The sequence below is a fragment of the Agelaius phoeniceus genome, chromosome 15, assembly GCF_051311805.1.
Source record: "Agelaius phoeniceus isolate bAgePho1 chromosome 15, bAgePho1.hap1, whole genome shotgun sequence".
Taxonomy (NCBI): Eukaryota; Metazoa; Chordata; class Aves; order Passeriformes; family Icteridae; genus Agelaius; species Agelaius phoeniceus.
Window position 1 is genome coordinate 6,298,581 of NC_135279.1, and position 20,059 is coordinate 6,318,639.

At 46.2% G+C, this 20,059-nt stretch overlaps 1 protein-coding gene across 2 annotated transcripts in view; it reads left to right on the plus strand.

The window, feature by feature from the left end:
* The window catches only part of GLRA1 (glycine receptor alpha 1), a 38,249-nt gene that overhangs the window by 11,111 nt on the left and 7,079 nt on the right, over positions 1-20,059 (plus strand). For both annotated transcript variants that reach the window (XM_054642955.2, XM_077186523.1), the window contains exons 2-4: positions 4,805-4,935; positions 8,947-9,014; positions 17,721-17,944. In XM_054642955.2, coding sequence (XP_054498930.1) covers positions 4,805-4,935; positions 8,947-9,014; positions 17,721-17,944 — 423 coding nt within the window. The remainder of the gene's footprint in view (positions 1-4,804; positions 4,936-8,946; positions 9,015-17,720; positions 17,945-20,059) is intronic.

Genomic DNA, 20,059 nt, shown 5'->3' on the forward strand with positions numbered 1-20,059 from the left:
GTCCTTCCTGCTGCAGAGGAGAAGAGAGAGACAGGCAGCCCCAGCATCCTCTGAGTTCAGGCTGGGCTCTGCTGAGCTCCAGGGTCTGCTCTGTGCCCAGGGAGAGGGTTCAGGAGGAGGAAGAAGAGGCTGCACTGTTAATCATGGACAGCACAGGGCCTTTCTGTGCCCAGCTCTCTGATGTGCAGCTGCCCCTCTCAGAGCCCACTGAAGTCAATAAAACAAAGCTGATGAATTCTCCCACATCCCCCAGCACTGCCCCAGCCTGGCTTTGGAGGCAATGGGGGAAGCAGTCATTCTGCACACCTCAGCCTGCCTCAGACCTGGTGGATATTTCCCTCCCCTGGGACATTTCTTAAAGAACACATCACATCTGAAGGACAAACGTGTGAGGCAGCTCACCTGAGCTGTTCCCAACACATCCCTGCCAAGGCTTCTGGCTTGCTGTGTTTCAAAAATAATAAAGACCCCAAACCAACCACTTCAGAAACCTTTGCTGAGCAGCACAGAACCAGGATAGGGATGAAGCATCTTCTGTATCTCCCCAGCCTTCTCTGGAGCCACTCATGTGGCAGCACTTTACCTTCAAGGGACCTGAGCCTTCCACACTTTGCAGAGAGATATTTCCTTTGCAAACACTTATTTGGCAACAGTTTGTTTCTGCTGCCAGACATGATTTTTTTACACTCAGAATTAATGATTAACAATTAAATTATTTGACAAGGGAATAGAGGCCCTGTGCTAATTAAATTCCTTCATTACTGCTGTTTGAAAAGAAAAAAAAAAAAAAAAGAAAAATGTATTTCTCAGTATCAGCATTCATCCAGAACAGGGCATTTTGTGATGTTGGACTTAATTAGATGGACAACCATGGCCACAGCCAAAAAAAAAAAAAAAGTACAAAAATATTGCTCAAGGATCATGCAAATGGAAGGAGGAAGAGAAGGAAACAGCCAACTGGAGAGCCAGGAATCAAATGAACAGACACATCCAGACTGCAGAAGAGCCACTTTCTAAACCCAATAATTGTTTATAAGAATATATCATCTGTTCAGCTGAAACAAAATGATGCAGACAGAGTAAACAGTGCCTGTATAGGCTGGGAAAGCTGTGTCCTGCAAAGCTGTGTTTTAAGGGATGCAATCCTGGGCTGCTCATCTCCACCACTCTCAGATCCTGCTCGTGGCTGGACCTCCCGGGGGCTTGCTGGTGTCTGCTTACACACCAGCATTAATATCACAAAAGATTATGCTAGTTCATCGACCCTTTGAAGAGATCCTTCCCATTGTAGCTGCTGTGATGATTGCCTGATGGCACTTTCTCAGCCAGATCCACTAGGGATTACAGCAGCATAAATAAGATAAGCCTCTGTCTGACTGCTATTAAAATGCTCGGCTCAGACAACTCTTAGACCACTGCAAACTCCATCCTCGGTGGGTTTGTTACAGCCTTTGCCTCCCTTTGTTTATTCACAGAATAAATCTTCTCTCTGAGCAACACAACAACCCCCACTAAATTTCCAATTCTCTTCCAGTGCCAATAATTTTGGAATCACTCTGCAATTCCCCTCTCTTTGTCTCTGTGAGCCAGGAGACGAACAGTCCTGTGGGACTTTCAAGGGTGCTCTGGAAGGACTGAGGGATGGAGGAAAACCACAGAAAGCTCCCAAGACAGCACATAAATCACTAGTCCAGACAGACCTGGAAGACCGAGGAAGCATGCAGAAATTTTGGGTGCTGTCTGAGCTGAGCTGCCATTGCAAAGCTCAGCTGTCACAACCAGAAGATTTTGGGAGGTACAGAGAGGCTGATGCACCCCAGGTGGATGGATTCTGTCTAACAGATTCTGTTAAACAGAATCCATCCTCTCTGTAGCTCCCAGTGGTGTTTTCTGCCATTATTTCTAAGATAGAGAGTAGACTCAGCTGCCTGCTTCTAGAAAGGCTGCTCCCTATGCACTTCTTTCTTGTAAATCCAGGGGGAGTCTAACTTCAGGAAAGCATCTAGTAACCAAACAAACTGGAGGGAACTCAGAACTCACCATTCCCAGGGAAAGCCACACAGCAGCCAGACAGATTTTAAAATATGCATCAAGCCACTGAAGCCTCGTGTGGCAGTTTCAGCACATCCCCAGAGGTGCTCCCAGGGACTGGTCACAGGGATGGGCAGGAAGCTGCAGAAGGCAGTTGGGGCTGTGAGAGGATGGTCCTCTCCCAGACCTTTCTGAGCTTCAGTTATCCAAATATTTATTTCCCTGTGGGAAGTGAGCCCATGAAATTAATTTATTTGCAGCTTTGATGCAGAAAGGATCAGAAAATGGCACCCAAGAAATACTGATTCACTCATTGGAAGTGGGGTGAATATATTGAGTAGAGGCTTTCACACTGAATTTAGGGGAAAGATGAGCACTGATTTCTTTTCTTTTTTTCCACCTCATTTTTTAAAACAAATGCCAGGGGAATTGCAGTTTCTAATTATCTTTTTCCACTTAAAGATTATTAGATGCTTATTAGGTTTGTATTGCCTCTCCCCTCCCACACACATTTTCCATTTCCATATACTTCATCCAGTCTTACAGTTAATGAGAAGAAATCAGTGTATTGCACTGTCTGGCATCTTGCTGAAGTGGCAGAAGTCTTTGGTTACCAAGTCATTTGCTGCTTAATTGAAATCTTTTCTCTGGACTCATTGCCATGCAGACACTCCATTGGAATGCAGCAGTCAAGCCCAGTATTGATTGTCCTCCCACTCCCAGCTTTCTTCTGCGTTTGCAAATCAATTGCACCCTGTTGCTTTCCTTCTAAAAACAAATTAAATTAAAAACCATCACCCATTCCACAACCCCATTTACCCCTGAAACACATTGGCTCTGCTTTGCAGTATTTTCTTGGGGCAGAGATGGGGACAAGACAAGAAAGGGGACACGGTTGTAGCAAGAGCAAGATGCACACCTTGTCAGAGAGAAGGAGGTGCAGCAGCCTGTTCAGAAATGCTCCAGTGGGGGAGTGGATTGGGAGTACACAAAGGAGTGAATAAAATCCCAGTTTTAGGCTCTCACTGGAAGTGATCTGGAATTAATCTCCCCTCTGCAAATTAAACTGGTTTTAACAGTTAAAAAATCCAGCAATCAGAGAGCTCTGTTGCAGCTTGCAAAAGGAGCCAGACTGCAGCTGTGAGTCTGCAGGGCTGAAAACCAAGGCTTGGCAAACCATTGCTGCTGACACCAGAAAAGAAAGTCAATGCAATGCAGTTACCAAATTCCTGATTTTGAAATTAGGCACCCAAGCACTGTTGAATCCCATCTGAGTTTTTAAAGTTCTGAGGAATCAAATGGTTCAAAATGCTCTTATCAAGGCTTTCTCAAGATAACGCCTCTCTTTGGGGTTTCAGCTCAAATTTGGATTGGAATAGCCCATCTTTGGGAGCAGCATCACATTAATACCATGCATAGTTATAGTCCCAAATTCTTCCCAAAATATCTTGTGTCAGTACTTTGCACTATTCCTGCAGGTCTGAGTGCTGCAAAACTTCCCAAGGTGAGGACTCTGGTGTCACTTGTGAGGACATGTGTGGCCAAAGAACTTGTGCCTGCTGTAAACTCCCTTAGACCTCCCAGCTGCTCTGTCAGGGGCTCCTCAGCATTCCCACAGCCTTTATACCTAAAAAAATTCAGTTTTGCAGAGTGTGAAGCACTCACTTCCTCCTAGCAGCTTCCTTCGGCTCACTGTACATTTGCATTGCAATGCTGCCTGCAGGCTTTACTCAGCACCAGGCACCTGAACCCACAGGCTCATCCTAACCACGTTGCATAGGTGATTTGTGGGATTTTTTTGGATCATCTAGGCAGTTTTACTCAACACGTTCAGCCTGGGGAGAGACTGGTGTTCAAGTAGAAACCATAAAACCAGAGGGAGGGTACTGAACGGTGTCTGCTCCTGTCTAGGAAGTCAAACCTTCCTGCAAAGTGAGAATGAGCACCTAATACCAAGAGTTACTTGCTCCTCTGTAGATGGCAACAACAGATTTCCTAGGCCCAGATCATCACCCTGCAGATCTTGCAGACTCCCATGGAGTCAGAAGGCACATTGCCAGCCACTGGCTTTCATCTTCTACAGAAAGAGTGAAATCACAAATTTATCTGCCCCAGAGTCCACACAGCTCCCAGAAAGATCCCATTTCCTTTCATCTTCAACCCAACACGAGTAAAATTTCAGGATCGCAATCCAGACCCTCCAGTTCTGTGTTGAACTCAGACCCTGCATTGCAGGTACCAGTAGCAAAGCCTGGGCTGATCAGCAGAACCACCTCTCTGCCCTCCAGCCCCACAGGCTGAGCTCGAGCACCACGTGATGCTCATTTAAGCCTCAAACTCCAGATTTCTCTGATCCTACTTGCCTTCTGGAAAATCATACTGTCAGAGTACTGAATATGCTCCTTGCTATTTGCCCTGTAATTAAGCAGTAATTGCTGCCCAAGGCTAATCTCAGAGTGTATTTTACCTGTGGAGCTCAGCGCCAGAGTTCACATTTGTAATTTAGTGGCACACCAAGGAGCTGTACCTAAACTCACAAAAGGATTTTCACTGCTCATCATCTCTCTTCTACTTTGGTGGCAGCTGGGATTCTGTATTTGGAGATGTTTGGGCTGGGCAAACAAATTAGCTGAGACCAGCCTCATTAGGAATTCACATGGGTACCCATCCTGCCTCAGCAGGAATAAGATGCTGACTGCTCTGTTTCTGGACCCCAGGCCCTCCCCAGCATGGGATACACAGTGAAACCTCCTCTTTATTTCTACTTGCACAGCCTGGCAGCCTCCAAGGAAGCTGAAGCAGCAGCTCGATCTGCCCCCAAACCCATGTCTCCTTCTGACTTCTTGGACAAGCTGATGGGGAGAACTTCAGGATACGATGCCAGGATCAGACCAAATTTTAAAGGTATGCAAAAACCCCAGCTTTTTCTCATTTTGGGACTGAAAATTGCATCCAATCCTCATTAATATCTTCCTAATGCTGTATGAAATATGAATATTTATGTTCTTACCAAGTATGTATTATAAGGCTATTTGGTACATGGATCCCTATAGATTTCTGGAAAGACATCAACAAATGTCTGCTCAGAGTAGAAACAACCTTGTAAGAACTTCACATATTGTAAACATAGGGCCCCCCAATCCCTGCTTGGATCAGGGAATCTCAATATATCAATCTCAATATAGCAATCAAGGATCCTATCAAACCAAGCAGTGACTGGCAGGGAGCTGAACTTCTTCAGAGCTAAAGATAAAATCCCCAGCTTTGCTTTCCCCTGGAGTCACTGCCCACAGCACCCACCAATGGCAGGCAATGCTCCCCCCTTACAGCCACTGCAGCCTCTCCCATCAGCTCCAGAGGAATCCCACAAGATGCCAGGGCAGCCCAAACCCCTCCCTGTCCCCACAGTAAAGGGGCTCCTGAGCCCAGTACTGCTCTGTGCTCCCCACCCAGAGTTCCAGTCTATCCCATATTCCATGGCAGCCAAGCAGCACTGAATCAGGCCCTGGCAGAGGCAACAAAACCTCTTTTCTCCTCAAAACCCCTCTTCTAGCAAGTGTGGGGTGTCTGGATGGCTTTTTCAACCTGGTCTAATGGAAGATGTCCCTGCACATGGCAGAGAGGATGGAACTGGAGGGGTTTCAAGGGCTCTTCCAATTCAAACCATTCTATGATTTTTTGGTTTTAACTGAGCTCACTTTCCCAGGGGCTCTTTGGCCCCAGATCACAGGCAGAGATAAAGCAGGACCTGCTCCTCTCAGCCACTGCCCAGCCATCCCAAAAGCTCATTTTGTTTACTTCTTCTGTTTACTGCAACCAGTTCCCCCTCCCCTGGAGCCACTGGCAGGGCTGACAGGATTCCCAGGACCCATTAATCACTGGTGACAGCACCTGGCACCCAGCTTTGAACAATAAAATCTGTGCTGGGCTTTTAAACCCAAAGAAAGGTGGGAACCCTGTGTTCCAGTAACCAACCAGGCAACAGAGGACACTGCTGTTCTTATCCAAATGACAAGGAGCTAAAATACCACCCTGTAATCCTGCCTACCTCTAAATTATGCACACACACAAATTAAACTTTAATATTTAATGAAATGTATACATTCACTTCCTGCTGAAGGCAGCTGTATTGCATTTTTATTTGAGATAATTTAATTTCAGTTTTATTTCAATGAACTACACCTTCCCCTCAGGGCAGTTTTGCTGGCTTAGCCTCCCACACATAAATCAGGCTCCAATTTATATGGGAGGCATAGAAGGTGTTTTACAGAGCTTGGGGTTGTAGCTCTCAAAGCACATAATTTAAATTAACTGCAGTAACTCATAAGGACATTTTAATTGCTTAGATCTAAATGAAAATAATGCTGAAGATCCATATCAGATTGATTTTTGGGGAGGGGAAGATTAACAAAAAGAAGATTGCAGCTTTTCTGTAAATGCTGTAAAGTCTGGACTTAGCTGTGGATTCACATTCTGAGAACAAATAAGTAGTATTGGGGTTTTCAGTTGGAGGATGGAGTCAGGAGCTCCAGCAGGGACAGAGGAGCCTGGCAGGGGACCTCTCACCCAGGCTGTGCCCTCATCCCTGCTGCTGGAAAGCTCCATTCCTCCACAGCTGCATCCCTGCATGGAGGAGGAATAGTTCAGTGGCAGGCAGGGAATTTTCTAGAGCCTCTTACAAGGTAAAAAATACCAAGAAATCACCAAATCCTGCAGGGAGCTCATGGCTCACCTTGGACACCCTGAGAAGAGCTCAGTGCCTCAACAAGAGCTGGGCTGCCCCCAAAAAGCCTCCACAAGCACAGGGCCAAAGCCACCCCACACTCAGCTTCATGTCAGCACTGGATCAGGAGCAGGGGGAACAAAACATCCCACACCTGTCAGAGTCATGAGCATGTGCAGTCATCCAGGGGATCAGCTCAGTGTTTTCCTTGTACTGTGCCCTTTGGGAGGGGAATCACCTGTTCAAGGACCTTTTATGTGGTTTATTAATGGATCAAGAACAGCAAAACAACGCCCCTGAGCTCACCAGATGGGATGAAACCAACACTAAAGCCTGATAATTGTGTGCTTTCAGCTTATGGATAAATTTCTGGAAAAGAGGGGTTGGTGAAGGCAGGGGGAAAAAAAAACATTTAATTTTTGTGTCTGATTGCTCAAGCCATGCCAGTGTTTAACAGTCTGGAGAAAGCTGCACAGCCTGAGCAGTGTGAGATGCTGCTGAGCTGGCAGTGCTTGTCTGGGGGCTGGTTGGGCACAGCCTGCTCAGATTGCCTGGGACTCACACCAAGAAAACCCCAGCAGAGAGCACCACTGCAGGGGACAGGCACAAACTTCCAGAGGAGGAAAGAAATGAAGAGGAGAAAACAGAGCTCCAAATGTTCCTCAGCAATCAGGAAAATCCATTAATTTCCACACAGGAGGAAGTTTGCACTGATTAGAGGCACCAGGCTCTCGTTAAAGCCATTCCTCCCCCCAGTATTTCATGCTGCAGCAATTGCCAGACTGCAGATGTGACCTTAACAGGAACATCACTGCCCCGGCAGGCTGAGCCACCAGGCAGTGTTTGAAATGCAGACACCATCCCCGATTCCATAAAAAATGGGGGAATAATCTGAAAATCCACACTCTCTACTGTCACAGATCTTATCTTCCCAGAAGCATCTGTGGCAGGGATGATATGGGATTAACTCCGGTGTAAAAGGGGATCTTGGTCCCTGGGGCTGTGTCTCTGCTCTCTGCCTTTGCCCACCACATCCTGGGCAGTGCCCACAGCAGCCTTGGCAGCCCCCAGAGCAGAGGCCCCTTTTGCTTCAGCCTTTAAAAAAATAAAAAATAAAATCATCTCATTATGTGTGAGCAAGCCACAGGTTTGCCAGGCACCAGGTACGCCCTGGCTCCAAAACATTCCCCAGCATTTTGCTTTCTGTTGAACTGCAGCTCTTGGCATCTCCCTCTGTGGAAATGCAGCACTTCCACCTCAGATTTTCCAGGCAATGTTATGAAACACTTCCAGTCACACCTTTGGGCATCAGTACCACACAAACAGACTGACCCCCACGACCTCAAACCACAATCTTGCCATCCCTTTACTCTCACTCCTTTCCTTTGGTGACCCCTTAACTTCTCCAGTATGAGCAAATCTGGTCTGAAAGCAAATCAAGCTCAGGAGAGGCATGGCCCAGAGACCAGGATCACCTTCTGCCCAAACAGGACAGCCAGAGAATTCCTGCTGGCAGAGCCCTGAATTCTCCTACCCAGCTGTGAGCCCTGGATCAGGATCACCACCTGGGGTTTGGGGTTTACAGGCAGCTCTGCTTGGAAACACCAACACAAGAAACAGGTACTGGAACAGCTGAAAAGGAGATTTCAGGACACTAGAAGGGTCTTTGGCATGTGTAACCTGGGATTTACCCTGCTGAGCAGCCAGTCCCCCCTGCTGTTTGAGGATGCAGAAGGTCGAGCAGGCAGTGTGAACCCAACACCACCATCATCATGTGGGGTGTTTGCTGCTGCAGCTCACCCTGCTGCACTGGCTTTGAGGGGAGCACATCATCCTAGCTCAGGAACAGCAACTATTTCATAAGTACAGCTCCAAATAAAAGTCAGTTGTTTCTGGGATACTTTGATATCACATTCAAGGTGAAATTACCACTCATATAGCCAGGTCAAGACACCTGGAAACTGTCCTGTCTGGTTCTGATCCATTCCTGTTCATTTGAGCAGAGATCTGTAAACACTCTGGCAAAGAGGAGAACAGAGGCAGAGCATGAGTACTGTCTGCTGTCAAACTGGAACCCAGACTGGACCTGGCTGGGTCACCCCATGCCCACAGCAGGTTTTAACTCCAGAGTGGAAATCCTTTGTTCCACAAGCACACACTGAGCTGCTGTTCAATCTGTGTTTGTCATGCAGGCCCTCCAGTGAACGTCAGCTGCAACATTTTCATCAACAGCTTTGGTTCAATTGCAGAAACAACGATGGTAAGTAAAAATCACAGCACAGCTGCTCAGCTACTGCCTCTGCCTCACTGCACTCCCAGAAAATGCAGCATCACCCTCCTCCTCACAGGGACCAGGGGAAAACACTCAGTGCTCCCGAGCTTGCTCAAAGTTTGAGTAAATTAATGGTCAACAAGACTTATTTAATGTAGTTGAAGATCACAGAGTCTCCATCTGCATTTTATAAAAACACTCCATGAGCAAAGGACAAGGGTCAGAAAGGAAAACAAATAATCTTTTTCTGAAGATTTGCCTGAGGCTGCAAGCTCAGCCACAGTTACAGATACTTTGTGTTTAAACGGGCATAAATCCAAAATTAATCTGGATTCAAAGAGAAGGGAAATCAGCTGAATTCAAATTCAGCTTGCACCAGGATTTCAGATTCCCAAAGACTAAAAGAACTATTAAAGATTACAATGATTGTTTTCTTGGAGACATTTCTGGTAGACAATGATCTTTAGTAGAAAATCAAAACCAATATTTCTGAGTTAAGGCTCACTTCATACAAAATTAGTGAGCATGGCTAAAGGCTGTATCTAATTGGCAAGGCACTAGGAGCAGAGGATCACTAGAACAGGAGATAATTGCTCCATCTGAAAACTATTAAAGATTGGTTGTGACATAACCAGTGAACAGCAAAGGAAAACTCTGGAGGTACTGTGCCTTACTGCTGTGCTAATTAAAGATAATCCAGAAATACGGTGTTTAATTACCCTCTGGTAATTCTTTTTCTAGAAAAATGCTGAATGAAGAATGCCAAGCTCCAGCTTCAGGCATTCTGTGCATTCAGGCAGGAAGTTTTAGGCTTTGCATAGAGATCACACCCCTTGACTTGAACAAATCTCTTGGCATGCACAGACTGTCAGAGGGCAGCCATAGCTCAGGTTGTAAGTCTTCTGACACTACATCGTTCTGCTGGAAATATTTGGGTTGGGACAGTTCAGTTCTGGTAGTGGAGGAGGAAACAAAAGCTGTTACTCTGTCCAAGCACAAGGAAACAGATTTCCTACCTGGCCTGCAGAATTTGTCAGAGCTCACAGGTGGGGAGTGTAGCGTGGATTCATTTGTATAGAAAGGAAAAGAGGAAGAGCTGCCACTGAAATGCACATCTGTTCCTAATTTACTGCTTACTGGTTACCTCCTTTGGCCTTACAGGCAATAATTGCTGTTCCTGCACACCAACCCAGAGTGCAAGGGAGCAGGACAAGCCCACAAAGGATCTGTGCAATGCACAGAGCACATTCCACTAAAGCGTTTTTCAGTGCATCTGTCCCACACTGAGAGATGCACTGGAGCAGCCAAAGATGCCACATGATCCCTGTGAGCAGGATGCTCCATGAAATTAGCACAGACTAGCACAACAGAGATGCAGTTCACCTCCAAGACACGCTGCAGGGACTTGCTATCATCTCCAGATGCCACTCATTTCATAGGCAATCTTCCATGGAAAAAAAAATCCCCACGGGAGCCCAAGAACACCCCGTGGGCACATTGCTTTGTCTGGAAATATCCAAGGCAGCTCTGACAAGGCAGCCCAGATGTCAGGCTGACACAGCAGCACAGCCTGAGCTAATGCTCTCGTGTGGGAGCAGCAGCTCTGCTTGTAAACATCAACAGCAACACAAGAAACACAGGTACTGGAACAGCTGAAAAGGAGATCTCAGCAAGCTGGATCTGGGGATCTGGAGCCTGGGATTTGCTCTGCAGAGCAGCCAGTCCCTCCCTGCTGTTTGAGGATGCAGCAGGACAAACAGGCAGTGTCAGCTCCCCAACAGTTCTGGGAAGAACAGACTGTCCTGTCTTGAAGGGTTTTTGAGAGACCTGACCATTCTGAGTTCAAACAAGTGGTCAAACATCAGAGGAAGGGGTGGCAGCTTGAAAATGGAGAGGGGCAAATCAGTGTTTTACCAGAAAAAAAGCCATAGCCTATCACTGACCCCTGGGACTGATGATGCCAAAACTCCCCCAGCTGCTTCACTGGCCAAAAGGAGACAGAAAATTATGTTTTAAACCCCCATCAATAGGCACTCTAAGCCTGGTCAGGTTCAGGTCTGAGTACTACACCACCTTATATTTCATTACTATTACACTATTACCTGCAGGAGAAGTCACAGGGTTTTATGGGTACCCCACATGCACTTAGAGAAGGCTTTAAAATATCTCCATAGTGGGCTGATACTTCCTACAGAAAATACCACTGCTCCCTTCTAAGTTTACACTGCCTGAGTATCACAAATCAGTGGAAACCATGAGCTCACCATGCAGAGGAGTAGAGAAATTATAGAGTGCACACTTATGGCTTGAGGCCTCATGGAGGGTAGAGGAAGAGGAAAAATGCAGAAAAATAGAAAAAAAAAAAAACAGGTATTTGATGTAGACAGCTGGGTCTACAAACCTCAGAAGGAAAGAAAATGAGTTGCAGCCAAGAGAAGGCACAAACTGCCCAGAGTGGGCAGAAAGCTGCTACCTGCCCCACAAAGGTGCAAACTGAACAAAGCAAGAAATGGAGACCTGAAAACTGCTGCAAGGTTAGGGGGACTTTAACAAAAATTAAAGGCAACGTCATCCACCAAATTGAATTTCTAAGGCAGAGCTGATTTAGAGCAAGAGAAGTGAAGTAACTCCTTTAAGCATCCTGCAGAGCTGGAGACCCAACCTAAAAGCCTCCAGTGGTGCACATAATTGATGGGACATTTATGTTGGATTGCAGCTCAGAGCTTGTGTCCAGCCCCACTTGCCTGGGGCTCTGAGGACAAGGGAGGCTGAGACTGGGAACACATCCCTGGTTGTGCTCCAAAGGGAGGGAGAGGACAACCCCAAGAGCCAGAACCTCCTGTCCCAAAGCATCACTGCCACAGGGCATCCAACAGCAGGGGATGGCCAAGGACAAGGGCAAGGTGCAGCCACTCTCTGCAATTATTATAATGACAAACACAAGCTCTTAAATCCCTTTTTGCTGTTCAAAAGCATAAAGAACTCCCCAGCCATACCATACTATGAAACCTATAGCAAATGTAGAAATTCCTCATTCCAAACAGAACTGAAGCACCTTGGGAACAGGTCTTGGGTTTTAAGTGAATAAACTGCACCAGCTTTGGCTTTTCTTTGAGGCATGAGCAACTGATAGGATTATCTGAGCATTTCATTAACAAGTTCCCTGCTATAAAAGCAAACTTGAAATTAAGTGATGCCCTTGCTCACTCTTCCAGTGGAAGCTGCAGTTTTGTGGCCTTCCAATGGCTTTTTGTACATTTTTACATCATCACCTGGCAATGCTAGCAGCTGGACTCAGGAAGAGCTTTTCTAGACTCTTCTTTTAAAAAGGACCCACACACAGCAAAGAAACTGAACAAGAAAGAAAAATCACAGAAGAGACAGCACAGCCTCCCTTAGTGTAAATATGCAAATTCATTTTTGCTGCTTTCATGCCATAGTTATCTCATCTGAAAAGAGCAAAGCAAATGTGACCTTCCAGCCAGCTGCAGCACAGCCACAACCGAGCTCCCAGCATCTCCTGGGGACAGGAGAAGCTGGAGGCTGCAACTGTCCAAATGTTAAATGCTTGTTCAGAGACATCTGCACATGAGATTCCCAACAAGAAAACAAAGCATCCTGCAAATCAGAAATTCAACCAAGACTCACAAACCCCAGGACAGCAGAGATTCTGATGAAGAACTTGGGTCCCACATTTAATACTGGTCCCACTCACTCCAAAATCAGTAAAAGATATGAGTTTCAATGCACAAAGCCCATAGCAGAAGTTAGGTTTTGAGCAAAATTCCCCGCAGTCAGTCATTCTTAAACCCAGCCATCAGTCCCACAGAGATGATAAGCACCTAACAAGCCACAAAACACAAAATGAAAAGGTTTTCACAGCTACTCACAGTCTGCTGCCATCTCAGTGTTAGACCTGCAGTGTTCCAGCTGTCCATGATTGGAGTTTATCTTTACACTAATGGAGAAAGGAGGGGGAAAAGAAAAAACAAAAAGAAGCCATGAAATAGGAATGTGCAACTCAAATAAAGGGACACAAAACCCCCTCAGGCTGAAAAACAAGACGTCAGTACTAAATACCTACATTAGCAATTCTGGGTGCTGGCTGCAGCTCATACCCCAGCAGCTCCACTGGCTCAGAGAGATACACAATCCCCACTTTTTAGAGGAAGATACAGAAAAGCTTCCTTGTATGGATTCCAGCATAAAAATCCCCGCACTTATTAAGCACCGGGGTACTGCTCCCACCCCTCACCGGGTCCCTGTCCTTCCCTGATACAGACTCCTCCTCCCCTAGCCCAGCTGTGGCTTCACACAGGCTTCAAATTGGCTACTTGGCTCTATTAAACCTACCTAGGGGTGCTCCGTGGTGTTTTTGCTGTCTATTGTAGTGCTCCCTTAACAAGGCAGGTTGCCTTCAAAGTGTTTGTTCATTCCCATTCTGGAGAACTAACTCGATGCCAACAAAGCCCCTCATGCTCTGGTGGGGTCCCAGGATCCCCTTCTGAAGGAGATCAGTCTCTACCCTGTTTTTTCCACCAGCAAAATGTCAATTTATCAAAGGGGAAATCTCTCCCCAAAAGTGCAGAGGCTGCTCTGACAGGGCCCCTGAGTCAGGAGGGAAAACCTCAGGAGTGTCCTGTGGGGCTCCATCCCTTCTGCTCAGCACTGCCTCCAGCCTCCTCTGCTTTCAGCAGAGATGTCAAGGCTCTGGGATCCTGGCAAGGGAAGGTCTCAAATGATCTTCTGTTTCCTCGTCTCCTTGCGAGGTCACTAAGCAGAATTTCATTTCAGCATTATCAAATTGAACTACTTTGATCACTCCGGTTATTCTCTTCCTGCCTTGTGTCATTTCCCTCTTGGGAGTAAAATGCCTTTGTGCCAAATTGCAAAGTTCCTGAATGCCTTCACTGCACAGAGCTGCTGCTCCCCTCTCCCAAGCCAGCCAGAGGAGCAGGCTGCACAAGATAATCAATGCCTGGATGTGATGGGCACACAAATGAGCAATGTGAGGGATAAGGAGGATATGGAGAAAGAGATTTTTACTTTTTTTTTTTTTTTTTGCCAAGTTTGCAGCTCCAGTCAAACACCTTTCTTTGCTTGAAAGTTCACATCAGAAATTGGCCAATGCTGTCCATCATTTAGGAATAACTGTGAACTTCTTGGGGATGCTAATTAAGATCTCCTATACAGCATCCAGGAGAAATGCTGCAGATCTCCAGGTAGCCAAGGAATGAGTGTTGCTTGGCTCATCACCCCTCAGCCTGACTGCAATGCTGAGGACAGGCAAAGCTTCCAGCACAGAGGATGCTCAGCTGTTACAGAGCACTGTAACCCTTCTCTTAGCCTGTGTCACAGCACAGGCATACCCTGACTGCTCTCCATGCCTCCTGCTGGCTCCTCAGGCAGTGCCATGTCCAGTTTGCAGTCACAGTGCTTGGTTTTACAGGGATGTTCAAATGAGGCTCGACACAAGGAACCTAAAAGGCTGCTCAGAGCCTTCAACACTGCAGTGCAATGACATAAGGGCAAAGGCATCTGGGAGAAAACCACGTTCTCACTGAGCAGGCCAGGGTAAACTCCCTCAGTAGGAAGATCTGCATAAATGCACACACAGAGGTAAAATATTAATGCCCTGAAATGGCAAAGCCAGAGAATTGCATTCAGTGCATGTTTCGTATTTCTTTGTCCTTGCCCCTTTTATATCACAACATAAAAGCCTTGTTTTCTGTATTCCAAAACAAAAAATACCCACAGCAAACACTTGTCTCTAAAGGAGGAGCACAGTAAAAGAAACCAGAGTTACTCCCCACACTGCTGCACATCCCTGGGGTGGAGGTGGTGCAGTTTCTACCACAACACATTCCCAATGTGCCCCTGGGCTGTTCTCAGCAGGACATGAGGACAGGACACGGTCACTCTGGAGGTGAGTTAGGAGGGGCCTTCTCACAGCCACCCACCGTGACAGTTAATTTTCATTTGGCCCACAAGTGTTTAATTAAGATGCCTCCTCATGGTTACAAAGACTATGGATATCATTCTGCTTGGGGTCTGTTGCTGTGGTGGCAGCCTAAACCATTCAGCCCTTTCTGTCTCGCCCTTTCCTATTCTTTTAGCGAGTTTTGGAGCTGAAGCAGTGAATTTACTCCATCGACAAAGCTTACCCACAGTAACTCAGGCCGTTGGAGGGAATTTGGCTCTATTCCCTCCCCCCTTCTACTGCTCCATCAGGCTGAGCACACTTCTGGGCAGCTACCACTGAAGTTTCTTCCAAACATGAGTTTAATTTGTGTTGTACATGACAGAAGTCCCAAACTGGAGCTGACCTGCTAGCATCCAGCTTTTCTGTAGCTGAATAAGCAAAACAACCTTTTGCTTTCTACCTATTAGGTCAGTGACATTGATTTCCCCTGACTGTAATGGCTGCAGATCTTGATGCACAGAAAAGGGAGAATTGAAAATATACAGGCAGCTCTGGGAGCTGCTGCCTGCTGTGGACAGTGGGAATTCATGGTTCCTTTCCTTTTCCAGGCTCGTGTGATGGGCTGGCCCTGTGCTGAGACCCTGGTCCCCAGCTGTCCCCAGCTATTCACATTTCCTCCAGACACATTATCCAGGGTCGACAGAGATGAATAATTAAGTCAGAGGGATGCACTAGGACTCGTGAAGGTGACACTTGGAATATCAGCAGAAGGAAAGAGTGTTGCAGCTCTTTTTTGTGTTCAGAGGTCTGCTCCTTTTAGCGTCAAGTCCGTGGTTCATTTGCTGTTGTCACAATCATTAATGTCATTAGCAGCTCCTGTGCTCTGAGGGTGCAGATGGCACCAAGTGGCCTGAAACAGACTCCAGGCCATGTGCTTGGCTAGAAGTGCCTCGTCCAAAACACAGAGCACCCAACACAATCCTCTTATGGGAATATACCACATGGGACTCCATTTTCTTCATGTGGAAAAAGGCTATTCTTTACTCAAATAACTCCAGTTTTACAGACCTTGTGTGGGACTCCAATTGGTCAGTAATTTTCTTGCCAATTACTTATTTTCATTAGTAACAAGTTGTTATCCTGTATTGACTGGTCACTCAAACTCTTAGTGTCTACATGCAGGGACAGTTTTCATTTTTCTGTCTAAAGGTGTACAAACAGTTTATAAAGGTGCAAGTTGTTTTTACCCAGGAATAGATTATGTTAACAAACTGCTCCCACCAGGATTGCTTTCACATGAGAACTTGCAAAGTGCTGGCTTTGACAAGGCCAGCCACTGATTCCAGGAGAGCAGGCTTGATTTTATGAAGCCTTTCTTTATGATTTTTCTGCCTTACTGCAACATCCCCTCCCAACCCTCCAGTGCCACTGGACACCACGAGAGCTGTGTCCTTGTTGACAAGAGGCTGTAGGTCCACAGGCAAGTGAGCTCTTGAGGCAGCAGCATCAGAAAGTCTCTCCTATACAGGCAACTCTCCTTCAACTGCAGAGCTCTGTGTTCTCCAGATGGAAAAAACAGAGCTGGTGGCAGAGTGAGGGGAGCCTCTCACCAGGTGCCTGCAGCAGGTATCAGACACCAGTAAGCACATCAGACACCCTCCATTAACTGTGTCCTAATAAAAGTCTTCAAAGTACATTTATATTAGAAAGGCAGCAAATAAACCCTTAATCATGAGAAGGACTATTCATTTGGGCCTGGGCAGTGGAATTGGTTTATTATGTGCTGCTCTTCAGACACAGTCTGCCTCTATACTTAGAAAATGACAATTAATTTATGCTTGTGGAGCTTTCATCCCTCTCCTGATAGCTGGCACATCCTCTCCCCATTTCAATTTATTGGCTCACTTTCTTATGTGAAAATCAGAAGAAAAGGAGCATGGGAAGCTGTTGGCCAGACAGGGAGAAGAGAAACTGCCCCTGATTTTCCAGTCGTGTCTGAACTCAGCCTCAGCAGCCAGCCTTGATCTGAGGAACTTAGGGGAGCTGTAAGACTTGTGGTTATGAAGCAAATATAATTTTGCATAATGCTGAGGGACTACCTTCAATTCAGGAAGATGATCACCCTATAAAATCTGTTGCCTTTATGGCAGTTTGACATTAGAGAGGGGAAACCAGAACACTCAGGATTAGGAGAGCAGACTTCATGCATATCCCTCTCCTGCTCAGAAACTCTAACCAAGGGCAGCTGCTCCCATCAGCTCATCTGAGTTATCCTTGCATTAGCAGACACACAGGGAATTTCTCTTTCATGGACAATTTGTCTCCCTGTGCCTTTTCCTTTTCCAGTGCTACAGATAGCCACAATATGGGACAGTTCAGCACTGAAAGGAAGCTGGTTTCAGTTTCTTTCCCCACTTACTCCCCTGGAACATCCCTCTGCTGACAGTGACCATTCTGCTCTCCACAACTGCTCCTATTCTCTGCAGCCCCAGGGTCCAGACAGAGAGGTCCTGGCCCTTCCCACACAGCTGACAATTGCTGTAACAGAGGGATGCAGGGACAGGCAGCTGCTCATGCTATGCCATAGCTGTAAGCTACAAAGCTAAAAATTAATTACTGTTCCTTGAGGAATAATACCAAAACCACTTGGCATAGCTTGGGAAACAGAGGCCTGGACATAGTCTAGCTCGTTTTAGGATGATTTTAGAGTGTGCTCCCCATCTGCCAGCACCTTGAGGCCGCTCTGAGCTCTGCTGTGTGTCTGTGTGCAGGATTACAGGGTGAACATCTTCCTGCGGCAGCAGTGGAACGACCCCCGGCTGGCCTACAACGAGTACCCCGACGACTCCCTGGACCTGGACCCCTCCATGCTGGACTCCATCTGGAAGCCTGACCTGTTCTTTGCTAACGAGAAAGGGGCCCATTTCCACGAGATCACCACGGACAACAAGCTGCTGAGGATCTCCCGGAACGGCAACGTCCTCTACAGCATCAGGTGAGGCGACTCCACCAAGGTCATGCAAGCCTTTGGGCATGCTGTTGGAAAAGAGATATTTAAGGGGTTTTTAAGGTGTGAGATCATTCAATTAGCAGTGATGAAGCAATGTGGTTAGAGGGGACCTCTGCTAAAGCATATTGAGACAGGGGATTGGTCTGGGATGGAATTTAACTCATCTTCACCTCTTTCAGTTCAAGGACTTCTGCTTGGAGTAGATTCCTTAACATCCCTAATGTAAAATTACTTCAGCTATCTTATGTTGGTGCAAGCCTAAAACCAGCTGTGCTGTGTGAAAACCAGTAGAAGCTCATGAACACTCTGTTTTCAAAGCTGCAGCATTTCCTGACCAAAAAAAAAAAAAAGTAAAAATCATGGAAAGTGCTAAGTAGAGCCCCATGGCTTTGTCTCAGCCTCGTTGTTCCCAGTTATCCTTTTATTGCTAGATCCAAGAATCCATCAGCAAAATTGAACTAATTTCACTGAACTTCCCACAGGAAATCAACCTTAGCCCCCACCTTCACTTCCAACCCCATTCACACTTTATTTTAAACCAATGAAATTAAGTTCAAAATTCACAGGCTTAGACTGGGAAGGTTTAACTCTATACTGAAGACTCTTCCACCTCACGTATAATGTAAATTTGCCTACACACCCCACCTCATACTGCAGCTCCCAGTGGCAGCAATGGGAAGGAAAAACAGGAAAAAGGGAAATGAACAGCTTAATGCTGTTGATGGCCTCCATCAAGCACCAAGGTGCTTCCAGCCCAAAGACCAGATCCCTGATGGCCAAAACAACAACAGAATTGCCATGTGAGTTGGCTGAATGGGGAAACCTCACAGTTCTTCATGTTCAAAAGCAGGCAGGGAGCAAAAGCAACAGCAGCAGCTTGGCAGCGAGCGTGGCACAGAGTCCTGTGCCAGGGGGTCTGCAGGGGCACAGAGGGGCACAGGGTGCCCCAGCCCGGGGGCTGCTCTGCCAAACAGAGCAATGACTCAGCAGGGAACATGGAAAAAAATCACCATTTTCAAGGCAAAAACCTGAAAATATTTCAGTTCTTGTTTAAAAAGAACAGCTTTCCTATCTCGCGCATCTCTAGATAAAAATATAGGTTTCTTTATAAGTACATTTTCCTGTGAAAATTAAAAAGAAACAAGAGCACACTGTAAATTCAAAGAGTTTCCAGAAGGAGAAATAGTCTTTCCCTTTAAAAAGAAAAATCTCCATGAGGTGCTGTGCCATTTTCTAACTGGTTCTTTGCTACTACTAGCAATAATCAAACTCCAGGCAAGGCATTTACAAGAAGGTGGACTTTGTCACATCTTCTGTCCCAACATGCCTCCAAACTCAAGCTGAGAATTTCTAACAACATAAGATTTTAAATTAAAGTATCTTTCCATCCTGATAAGTTTCTTGTAGGTCTGATGATAGAAAAATTCAATTTCTGTCCCCTGGGTAATTCTGCTATTTCTACATCAAGGCAAAAAGCTGAAAAACCTAAACACTTCAGGGAACAGCATTTTCAACATTATCAAACCAAATAACTCAAGTCTAACTATCTGGAGCAAATCATTTAGTATCAGCTTGTTGAACCAACCAAACATTTAAAGCATAGATCATGGTACAGAGCAGCACAGCAATATAACACAGAAAATGCAGCCTGCACCTAGTGGAAAATGGAGACAGATATAGAGGTCTCAAGGGCTCTGCAGGAATTCAGGAAGGTACAGGAGTTCATATTGGCTTAGCACAAGGCATTTTCCCTGCAGAAAATCCCACTGAAGTATTTCTTTCCCCACACACAACCATATGATCCTGATGAAACTTCTTTTTGGTATTTTTTTATCACACACAAATGTTCTGTTCAGAGATTTACAAACAGTGCCAGTCTCTAGAAATGCCTCTGGTGGTTCCAGAGAGTGGGCTTGGGCTTTTTGCTAACCCAGCCTGAGGCAGGACAGGAAAAGCAGCAGAGCTGTTTGTGAGGGAGCTCTGCAATGAAACGAGCAGCAGGCTCGGCTGGGAATGGGGTCACAGACCCAAATGTTCAGCATTTCTGATGCTGTCCAGCACCAGGGTGAGAGCACAGGCAGGGAAGAGATGGATGATCAG